Source organism: Schistocerca cancellata, chromosome 5 (assembly GCF_023864275.1).
Source record: "Schistocerca cancellata isolate TAMUIC-IGC-003103 chromosome 5, iqSchCanc2.1, whole genome shotgun sequence".
NCBI lineage: Eukaryota > Metazoa > Arthropoda > Insecta > Orthoptera > Acrididae > Schistocerca > Schistocerca cancellata.
This window is the reverse complement of record NC_064630.1, coordinates 245,464,992-245,477,267: the sequence shown is the minus strand read 5'-3', so window position 1 is coordinate 245,477,267 and position 12,276 is coordinate 245,464,992. Positions and strand designations below refer to the sequence as shown.

Genomic DNA, 12,276 nt, shown 5'->3' with positions numbered 1-12,276 from the left:
CCCCAGTAATTTATAAGCCTTTCTAAACATTAAACTGGTTTGAAGCATAATTTAAGTTTTATTTGTTATTAAGGTTCTGTGTAAACAATGAAATATTTTAATTAAAATCATTTTCAAATTATTGCTTGACGTGTAACCCAAATATATTTATATAATCGGAAAACTTAGTACTTTCATTCAGTCTGTGTCAGTGTTCAAGCAAAAGTTTACTAGCTGGCTCGAAATTTTAGAGCTTATGATACTATGAAATTTTAAAGATCAAGTTCTCCCGTAAAATATAAATCCCTCAACAAAGCTAACTGCAGTAGGGATCTGCAAAACTTACTGTCTGAACAACTGGAAATTATAAAACATATCCCTTGAAGTAATTTTGGTATTTACTAGTCAGTTGTTGTGCGGAAGTTACTTCCAAAACAGAAAAACATTAGTATTTATTTGCCCCAGGAATAATATCAAAGAAAGTTTAGACATTCCAGTTTAAAAATTTTAGCATTTGTGTTTCTAGATCAGTAAAACAATCAGTTCAGTTTTGATTAAGTAAAATGCTGTATGATGCAAATTGTGTGTGAAGAAAAGAAGATTGTATGACGGGAACCACCCAGATGAGGCAAAAGTTGGGATGGTTGCTTCAGCAAGGGTACAGCTGACTGCCTGTCCTATCCTCATAAAAAACATATTTATATACTCTGTATGTATGTGTATTCAGGCTATCTGTTTTGATTGGATTGTGATGACAAATCCTGTATCATAGCAAGATGATCCCAGGATTAATTAATAAAAAAATAAAATTGTCCTTGTCCTTCAGAACCATAGCAAGCTATGGCGGATATCCGTCCTGCAGCTGAATCTTTTCCACAAGTCTGAAATCAGATAATTCTTTATTCCATGCATCTGTTGGCCTGAATCTGCTTTATGCTGAGTGACCAATGGTAAAATGTGTTTGAAATGAATAATGATGACTCGGGTTTTTAATGAAAAAGCATTTTGTTAGGTGAAAAACTTTGTAAATTCACAATGTTTTAATGCTTATTAAGTTTTAAAAATTAAATTATTTAGGTTGCTATGTATTTTAATTGGTGTATCATTATGTCCATTTAGCAGGAATGTTATGTTACAGGAAAACTATTTAACACACTGTTAATAAGACTGGCGCTACTGTTGTACTGTTTATTGTGTACTGTATTATTATTATTATTATTATTATTATTATTATTATTATTGTGCACACTTCATATACTATGAACATTGCAATGTCATCTCTCTAAGAATGATTGATTAGATGCAAGAGAGGGCCTAAAAGGCCGTAATATAAACTATATATATGTGTGTGTTTATATATTGTAGTGGCAGTTGAAAATGAGGAGGATACGCAGAGGTCCCATTTAACGGTTCGCCTCTCTTGCTTGAAAGCAGTGCATTCTGTCAGCCATATAAGGGAATAATATTGAAGTTTCTTGCAAACTGTTTCTTCATTTACATATTTAATTTTTTCTACCTGGTCGTTTTTTCTGACAGTGAATTGTTTGTTCCTTAGGCCAGTGTGACTCAGGAATGTGGAATATCTTTGGCTGTTAAGGAGCCACTGGTAGCTTCAAGTTCCAAAGCTCATTGCTCGCAACCGGATGGTCAGGCGTCTAGCCTTGGCTTGTGTGTACGTAGCACGGGGTTATATCAGTCTGTACGTTATTTGAGCTGGAAGATTTGAAATAGCAGCTGCACAAAATGTTATGTTAGAATTTTGCTAATGCCTTGTGTGCCTTTTAATACTGCTGAGAGATGCATTTATCTTGAGTTTGATGACTTTTATTTACATTTTTTGGTCGTTTGTGTTTTTGCCTGAGCTGAATTTTTTCTCTGTTAGAGGTAATACAAGGGGAAAAAAATGAAAGATTAAGCTGTCTTCACCACATTTTTTGTGGATACTAAAATGCATTTGGCATTACCAGCTATACTATTTCAAGTGTTAAAAGTGAAACTTTTTGTTTCCAGTTGCAGTCACAAGATATGCTAGTTGCAAAGTTTTGAACTTTATTTGATGTTAAGTTTTTATTAGCAAGTGTTTTATTCAATTTAATTTGCATATAGTGTACTGGCTGTGTAGTGAATGTTCACTCTCTGTCTGTAATGTTATTAATCACACCACATATGAATTGTTCACTAATTATTCCCAGTATATTGGTGGCGTGATGGCTGAACTGAGGTATATGAATTTTTGTTATTCTTATTTAAATTTTTGGAAGAAAAAAGAAAATGTTAATTGGTATCTTTATGGGTTAAAATGAAGCATTACTATCGGGTTCTCATATTAGGCAAGTAAATTTTATAATTTAATATTTGTTAAATTTTCTTTTCTAACAAAAAAACTGGCTTCAGATTATCTGGTATCTAACTTTCTTGAGAATCAGTATTTTCATGCTATCCACATGTGAACTCAGGAGTAAAAAAAATTTACAGCAAACTTTTTATATCTTGAGACATGCAAACAACTAAAAGTTATTGTTGATGCTCCCCATTAAGATACTTGGTGCATTGGCTGATGGGGCTAGCTGAATCAGTGCAAACTGAAAGTACAACTTTCCCTCACTGCCAGCCAAGCCTAACTTAGCAGTCAGCACTGGATTGAGCATGTTGTCTGCCTCTGTGTACAAGAGCAGAGACAACCCATTCAGTTAATGTCACATGAAACAAAACTCAACATAACGAAGACCATATAGAATAATGACAATAGTGCCAGTGTACAGTGCATTATGTGCTGAGCTTAGATTGTTAGTTACCCGAAACAAGTGAATATTGATCCAAAGTTGTATGATGCATTGTGGCTTTTGTTGATTCTGCTAAACCCATGAGCCACCATGCCAAGTGTCTTCCCAGAGTCTATAGGAGTAAAATGCTCTTCAATTCTTTCCAGGTGCTTGAGGCAAGGTGCTGAAAAAGGTATCCAGGAAGAATACTTCCCTCATTTTAATGTGACTGTAGCAATAGCTGCTGTATTGAAAAATGTGTTGAAATATTGAATGTGTAGGTATTCTTATAGTGGCATGTTGTACCTATGGAATATCCATTGTTACATCCATCAGTATCACATAAAGTGTATGAATATGTGATCCAATAGTAAAAGAACTTATTCAAAATCGAAAAATATTTTTAGCACTTTGCATTTGCAGACAGTTACATTGGCACTAAAGGGCCTCACATGAGAATAAGAAAATAGATAAGCACAGTATGGATCGTATTGAGTAGTTCTGTAAGAGAAATGTGTGAACTTGCAGAGAAGAATTTAAAGGGTGACATTATTTTCACAGAGACCATAAATTTGATGAGAAACTGAAAGAAACTTACTTGACTGTACAAAATGTAAACAGCCACTTCATCTAGTCTCTCCTGCAGTCATTGATGGTATTCTTGATGCAGTTTTTTTGGGGGGGGGGGGGAGGGGGGGGGTACATGTGATTCTTCTACATATAAGTTCCACATGAATAACTGGTTGGTCATATGGATGACTGCCATATGGAGGGCCTGGGCTTAATTGCTGGTACTGCCTGGGATTTTCCATTTGTGGGAGAACTGAAATTTGATGCACTCAGTTTCATGATGCTAACTGGAGAGCTGTTTGAGAGAGAAGTAGTAGCTCCAAGGTCTGGGAAGATGACAGTGCCTCACCCTCACACGTCTCTGTACTGCATCCGAATTATTGCCATTGGCAGAGGATGGTGTGGCGGCTGGTCAGCACTGAATTGTCTATTGGGCTCATAACATAGAAATGAAGGAATGTGTACATAGGTATATAGCATAATCATTAAAGAGGATGAGAACTATGTAATGTGCATATCAAGTAATAAAATAATAGTTGCCATACAATATATAATATCCATACCAAATAATAAAATAAATGTTAACATAATGTTGGTAAATGACACATAAGCTCCCTCTCATATGAAAGCAAGTGCAGCTCATATTATCGCCTGTGCTGATGAGTTACGTGATTATTTGTGGGTCTAATTAAAAATGGTTCTGCAGCTGAAATCGGGTAGTAGTGGTAATAAACAAATGCTACACTTACTAAGTATAACAGACTCAGTAATATTGTCCTTCAAATAATTTTAATGCTCATGCAACCAAATATGAAAAAACTGAAGAGAAACTCAATTTCTTGGAGAAGGAATGGAGTACTAAGGTCTGAAATAGTAATAAATTGGAAGAAAATCTATGGCAGATGTTATCTTTGTTGAGCCAACTGATAACGTAATCAAGAGGATAGGCAGCTGTAAAGTAGCTCGAGAAGTAATAATTTCTTCTTCCCATTACACAATTAAGAGTTTTCATAAAACAGTTCAGAAAAATGGCGATATGTTTCTGCCAGTATGAGTATGATGGAGGTACTTCCTTCATGTCTGTTCTATTGATGACCACCCCTTGCCCCGTCCCCTCTCCATGTTGTTACAATATTATATCTTAATAGTAAAGAATTTCATACTTTCTCTCATGTATAAATAAAATAAGTGAAAAGAGAAAAAAGAGACTGAGTAAAGATTTGGGCTTAGGACAGATTTTGTTTCATTTTGGTAGCCTATATTCCGTAAAATGTTTCCTTTTAATTTTTTTTTAATTATTAAGTGCACATTTTTATTGGTTGGTTTTAGTTTTGTAAATATTGCATTTAACATATCCATTTATTTGCAGAACTTTGAATAAATATTGTGACATTAATAAGTGATTTCTCATAAAATCAGCTACGTTTTGTTTCCAGCAGTCACAACCTACTCCACGTAAAAATGAAAAAGTGGAGAGTATTGCTAAAAGGAGGCCAACAGCTGCAGTTCAGGCTCTTAAGAAGAAGTACCAAGAACAACGGCTTGCCAGGCAGAGAGCAGGCAATCTGAGCAAACTTGTCCAGAAAGGTAACTCACTGTCTAGATTTGTACCCTTTTCCTTCAGTCTTTCTTAAAGATGCTGAAATATGAAATGATTTAATGAAGACCCCATTGTTGAAAGAAGCAAGAAGCTATAAGCCAGGGTAAAGATTGAAATGATGATGTACATCTTCGGCTGGTTGTAAATTGAGTGACTAAGCTAAACATATTAATATTATTCAAATCAAGTTCCCTCCTAGTAGACACCATTTTGAGCCCTGTTTCTCCAATTTTGCATGAATTGATAATAAAGAGAAATCTACATGTTTGCTCTTCATGGGATTGGTAAGGACATCCCGATGTGGGGTGGACTCAGATTCTTTAAGTCTGTGATTCATAAATGTTTGGCAGATTGCTGTAATGGTTCTTGCCTGAGAAGTACAGATGTGCATACATTATCTTATGGGAAACAGACAGACAAAAAGATGTAGCAGAAAATAATAGTCCAAAATGGAAGTTCAAGCAAATAAAGGAAGGAGTAGAGACAGCTATTTGCCCTTCCTTGGAGCTAGGAGACTAACATAACAACATTTGCTGGTGCCACATGCCTACACTTTTCCCTTGCTGTCTCTCCCGTCCAGCTTGTCCAGCCTTTTGTCTCTTTTTTACCACTGTGGGAAGCTGTTGTCTGTTCATGCATTTGTCAACTTCTCAGCCCAAAAATATTTTGTGAGTGGCTTCCCTTTACTCCTTCAATTGTACATCTATGTCTGCATCTACATCTATACAAGTCATTTCATGGTGTTGGGGAGGGGGGAGTATTTCTTGTACCATTATCTCCCCCCCCCCCCTCCCTCCCTTTTCCTATTTCATTCACAAATGGTGCACAGGAAGAATGGCTATCAGTGACGGTCAATATGAGCTCTAATTTTCTCATCATGATCATTTTGCAAGGTGTTTGTGCGAGAAAGTAATATTTTCCCTGACTCTCCTTGGAACAATCACTCCCCAAATTTCTGTAGCAAACCTCTCCGTGACACATGACGCCTCTCTTGTGGCATATGCCTCTGGAGTTGGTTGTGCATCTCTCTAATGCTCTGTTGCTGAATAAATGATCTTGTGATTAATGCGCAACTCTTCACGGACCTAGTGTATCTCTTATATTAACCCTACGTGGTAAGTGTCCCATACTGATGAACGGTACTCAGGAATTGCTTGAATGAGTGTTTTGTAAGCCACTTCTTTCGTGGATGGATTACATTTCCTTAAGCTTCCCCCAGCGAATTTCTAACTGGCATCTGCTTGTCCTACTACCTGTTTTGTGTGGTCATTTCACTTTACATTACTCAATTTGGCTACTCATTCATATTGTATGGTAGTTACTGTTCCCAGTGATTTTTCACCAGCAGTGGATTTCTTTGGCAGCGTATGTGCAATTCATTAAGATTTACTTATGTTCAGAGTCAACTGCTGGTCCCTGCATCCATCATCGATCATCTGCAGGTCTTCCTGCATTTCGCCATACTCTTCTAGCCTTGCTACCTTCCTGTAGACACCAGCACTGTTGCAAATAGTCCCATGGCACCTCCAATATTATCCACTAGATCATTAAATTGTAAATTGTCGTGGTCCATAGGTCTCTTTGGGTTCCACCAAAATTACTTTAACATTTGTTAATTTTGTTCTGTTGAGAATGACATGTTAAGCTCTGTCTGCAAGGAAGTCCTCTGCCCAATCATAAATCTTGTCCCATACTCTGTAAGCTCATATTTTGTTCACAAAATGAGAGAGCGGAATTGCATCGAATGCTTTCCAAAAGTCAAGGAACATGTCATCAGTACGGGCACCTTTGTCTGCAGTGCTATGGATCTCAAGGATGAACAGAGAGAGCTTTTGAATGACCTTTGTGTGTGATCCTTACTGATTTTTCTAGAGGAAATTTTCATTCTTCAAACATGTTAATATTTGTAAGCATAAAACATGTTCCATAATTGTACAACAGGTTGACATCAGCAATAAAGGCCTATAATTTGTACATCTGTTCAACAAATTTTCTTGAAAATGAGAGTGACCCATTATTGTTTCCAGTTGCGAGATAGCCTTCGTTGCTCCAGTGATGTATGATAAACTACTGCTGGAAGAAAAACAAGTTCTTTTGAATATTCTATCTAGAACCTCACAGGTATCTCATTTTACCCAGTTGCCCCTCCACTATTGAGAATTTTTAGTAGATTTTTTATTCCACAATCAATATGTGCCATTTCAGCATTTGTGAGATGATTGAAAGAGGAACTGCATTATGATCTTCCTCAGTGAAACATTTTGGAAGACCATTGTTTGTATTCAGCCAAAGACTTTCCAGATCAGATAGCTGCAGGAAATTGACATCATACCAATTAGAAAGGTAGATACACATTGACCATGACACACCGAAGCCATTAATAGTTTCAGCCCTTGGATACTTTGTTGAATTTAAAAGAAAAAAGAAAAAAAGGAGTGAAAAGCATAGAGATTAAAAGTATTTTTAAGGGATTCAGCCCACAAGTTGCTCAGATTGAAATATTAACACCTTAGAAGCATAAAGAGTGTAATAGCTATTGCCTTAAGAGGAGGAGAAAAGTAGAAGTTGCAGTGGAATCATTGTGTTCTGTGCTACCGGCAGGGTCCCAGTAATGTTGTTCAGAATTGCTGAATGAACTTAGCTTTCCATTATCGAAATGTTTAACATATAGTGAAATTAAAAGCAAGGATGCCAACATTAAATGTGCAGTGGAAATTCCATTCTTAAACTTGGGTTAGAGAGCAGATGGTGGAAAAAATATGTTGAAGGCCTCTACAAAGGAGAAGACTTTTACAGAGATGTGATAGAAGGAAGAAATGAAAGTCAATTTGGAAGACAGACAGACTGCAATATGAGAATCAGTGTTTAACAGACCTTTTAAGGCTTGGGATCAAATAAAGCGGACGGTACAGATAACATTCCTTCAGAATCATTGGGCGAGATGACAGTCGTATGATGATTCAAGTTTGTGTGTAGAATCTATGCGACTGGAGACATGCCATCAGACTTTTGGAAAATATCATCCACTCAATTCCAGAGATAGCAAGCTCAGACAAGTGCAAGAACTATTGCACAATCAGTTTAACAGTTTAACAAGTTACTGACAGGAATAATATACAGGAGACAGGGACATAAAATTAAAGATATACAACAAAATTAGGAAAAGGGTATATTGCTACTTGCCACAGGGAGGAGGTGTAGAGCTGTAAAAAATGTGGCCACTATATCCACCTGCTGTGGTCCAACTGCAGTCTGCACCTGCGTAGCAATCTGGTTTGGGGTTTAAGGGAGGGTTGGGGTGGGGAGGGGGGACAGATAACAGGATATGGTGGAGGTAGATGTGCTACCTATGAGAGCTAGCAGAGATGTGGTGGGTACAGGATAGGGCTGCTAGGAGCAGAGGTGGGAGCGTGTGCGGGGTGGGCGGAATAGGGAGAGGAGAGGAGTCAGGTAGAGAAGGGTACAAGATTGTAGGTATGTTGGCTGAATAGAAGGTGTGTGTAGTGCTGGAGTGGGAGCAGGGAATGTGATGGGTAGGTGGAGAACAGGAACTGACAAAGGTTGAGGCCAGGGTGGTTGGGGCAGTGAAGGATATGTTGTAGGGAGAGTTCCAACCTGCAAAATTCAGAAAGGATGGTATTGGTAGGAAGTATCCGGATGACCCAGGCTGTAGAGCAGTCATTGAAGTGAAGCACATTGTGTTGAACGTGTTCAGAAACTAGATGGTCCAGCTGTCCCTTGGCCTCAGTTTGGTAGTGCCATTCATGCAGACAGATAACTTGTTATTTGACATGCCCACATAGAAAGCAGCACAGTGGTTGCAGCTTAGTTTGTAGAGCTCATGGCTGCTTTCATAGGTAGCCCCGCCTGTGATGGGATAGGAGATGCTTCTCACAGGACTGGGTTAGGTGGTAGTGGGAGGGTCTATGGGACAGGTCTTGCAGCTAGTTATGTTGCAGGGATATGAGGCAAAACATTTGGAGCAGGGATTGAGTAGAGATGAACAAGGACATTGTGTAGGTTCAGTGGATGGTGGAATAGCACTGTGGGTGAGGTGGAAGAGTGGAGGGTAGAAGATTCCTCATTTCAGGCCATAACAATAAGTAGAATGTGATTCAGTTGCTCCAGTCCTTTGTGCTACTGAGTCACAAGAGGATTGCTCCTCTGTGGCCAAACCAGATGTACATGGCATAAGATCTCTTTCCGAACAAATTTGGGATAATAGTTTCGACCTGTGAAGGCCTCAGTGAGACCTCTGGCAGGTTCAAGAGTAGGGTTAAAAGTAAGGGTTTTGATGGTACTAACCTGGTTCGAGCCTCATCTTCTTCTTTCTGTAGTGCATAAGTTTGTTGTCTCATAACTTCTTTTTTTTTTCGTATTGAATGGTGTTAAATAATAACGTTTTCTACTACACTGTTTTTAGATCCACTTATTTCACACATTTGTTAAACTTGAATTGAGACGGGGGTGGATAATAGGTAGCATATTCCTCGTTTCAGGGCACGATGAGAGGCAATCGAAATCCTGCCAGAGAATGTGATTCAGTTGCTCCAGTTCTGGGTGATACTGAGTCACAAGATGAGAGCTCCTCTGTGGTTGGGCAGTGGGTATGTGGGAGGTGACTGTAGAGACAAGGCATGGGAGATCTGTTTCTGAATCAGACTAGGATGATAACTTTTGTATGTGGATGCCTCAGTTAGACTCTTGGCAGATTCGAGAGTGGGATTAAAAGTCAAGTTTGTGATGGTACTAATCTGGTTTGAGCGTAATTTTTTTGTCTCCTGTAAGTTCCTTGTCTTGTAACTGAAAATTTCTTTGCATTTTGAATGGTGCTAAACAATAGTGAATGCAACACTACTGTTTCCAGAATGACTTTTTTCCACACATTTCTTAAACCTCAGGTGACTTTTATGGATGATGGCCAGTTTCTTAACTCTGTTGATTACATAGCACGACAACCAGGATAGTCCCTACACTCTGAAACTGTTTCAGTGGTAACACTTACCATGAATTTCCCAATCACATAAATCACAGGTCATAGAAACACAGTCAATTGAGGGCAGTTTATTTATTATTAATGACACTATAAGCATTCATCAAGGCATAAATCACAAAAACATATCCACAAAGTGTAAATTGGTAAACATAGTCCATACTTGCACAAGTCAAAGAAGTTCACATTCATATTCCACTAAGACATATTAACAGGAGAAATGACACGAGAATGTTAATCGTTCCAACTATGACAATGGAGAGGCTTTTAAACGTATATAACAGCATAACTTGATCCAAATGAGCACATACTTGCAATGAATTGTGAACTGAATTATTTGTATGCATTGACTTTGATGATGTGTGTCATTTGGTCCAGAAAAATTAGGACAACAAAACTATAATGGTAAATGTGGGATTGCAGATACCAACACAAAGATGTTAGCAAGTAATTGCAGTATGCGTACTCCTTACATAGATGTTGCTGTGTGCTAGCTAGCCCAGGGCTGAAGATAGTTGGGTTTCAAAGGGTGTTTATAAACAGAGATAATGATATTTTTGGATTTTGGAACATACAGATTTGTTTATAAAACTACTAGGTGAGGTTTTACTAATTCAGACAAGCTACATATTTCTAGGATGACTTGGTTTGCATAAGAAGTACTTAGTAAAGTAAAAAAAGACAAAGAACTATTCTGTATATCTACACTGTGAATTTCCTATTTACAAGTAAAGTTGCCATTTTTGTAAATATAATAATTTATCCAAAGTCTTAATTAGTGGCTTAATTGATTAATGAAGTGTGTCATTTGCTCCAGAAAAATTAGGACAACAAAACTATAATGGTAAACGTGGGATTTAAACAAGTACAATGGCACCAAAGGCAACAATAATTGTGGGTACAGTATGTCTGAACTTAAGTACCAATTACATCCAAAGTTAATTAGTTATAGAAAAATTAAAACATGTTACTGTTCAGCATGCATTCCTTGCTTTCTAATGGTAAGTGTCAATACTTCAAAACTTTTGAGTAGCTTACTCAAAATCTAACATTACAATCCGTTATGATGATGTCAATTATTCATTATTTTTAATCAATATGGTTTTCAGAAAAGCTAAACACATTACTGTAATCAGTATCATATGAATGATGGATTTGTATGAAATATGGTCTGACTAGCATTTGGTCTAACTAGCATTTTGACAGATGTGGGTGTTCACTACAGATGTACAATATGTATGACTAGATAAAATTTGATAAAAACAGTCCTGATAGCATAAAAGGTCGGTTTTTATCAAATTTTATTGATATACAGGAGATTGCTGTTTTCCTAGAACAATGTTCCAGAAAATGTTTAATGTCTGACCGGATTCAAGATAAAAAAGAGGAAAAGAAAAAATATATTAATACAAGTACAATAATAGCAGGTTGGATAGGTCTCTTTAAGATTTGCTGATAATAACCTTACTATCCTCAGCGAAAGTGAAGAAGAATTGCAGAACCTGTTGAATGGAGTGACTACAGAATGTGGATTGAGTGGAAACTGAAGAAAGATGAAAGCAATCGCAAGTGGCAGAAATGACATTAGCGATATATTTAACATCAACATAGGTATCCATGAAGCAGATGAAGTAAAGGGCTTCTGCTAATTCGGAACCAAAATGAAATGTGGTGTACGTTTGAGGATAACATAAAAAACAGATTAGCTCAGGTAAAGAAGGCATACCTACCCAAAAAGGTCCTCTAGTATCTAACATGACCTTAATTTGAGGAATAAATTTCAGAGAATGTATGTTGCAGCAAAACATTGTACAGTAGTGGGACTTTGGGAAAACTAAAAAAGAAGAAAACTGTAGCATCTGGGATATGGTACTCCAGAAGGATGTTGTAAATTAATGGAGTTATAAGTTAAGTACTAAGGAGGTTCGTAGCAGAATCAGAGAAGAAAGGAGCGCACAGGAAACACTTGACAAGAAGAAAGACAGGATGAAAGGATGTGTGTTTAGACATAAGGGAATAATGTCCATGATACTACAGGGAACTGTAGGGGGTAAAACATTATAGGAGAAGGCAGAGACTGAAATACATCCAACAAATAATTGAGGACAGAGCATACAGTTGGTACTCTGATGATGTTGGCACAGGAGAATAATTCGTAGCAGGGCACATCAAATCAGTCAGAAGACAGATGACAAACAATACTAACAAAAATGAACTGAGATGCTAGTGAAAGAAGAAAAAAAGAAAATGCAGGAGAAACTATATACAATGAAAGAACAGAAATTATAGTTTACTAAGGAAATTCATAGGAGAAACAACAAATAAAGCACCTCACCCTGAGAGTCCACTCTCAGGAAATATTGTAAGCAAAA

At 37.3% G+C, this 12,276-nt stretch overlaps 1 protein-coding gene across 1 annotated transcript in view; it reads left to right on the top strand.

Annotated features, from left to right (window-relative positions):
* LOC126188462 (uncharacterized) overlaps positions 1–12,276 on the top strand; it is a 189,779-nt gene that overhangs the window by 32,695 nt on the left and 144,808 nt on the right. Inside the window, exon 5 of the mRNA XM_049930066.1 lies at positions 4,748–4,898. Within this exon, the coding sequence (XP_049786023.1) occupies positions 4,748–4,898 (151 nt within the window). The remainder of the gene's footprint in view (positions 1–4,747; positions 4,899–12,276) is intronic.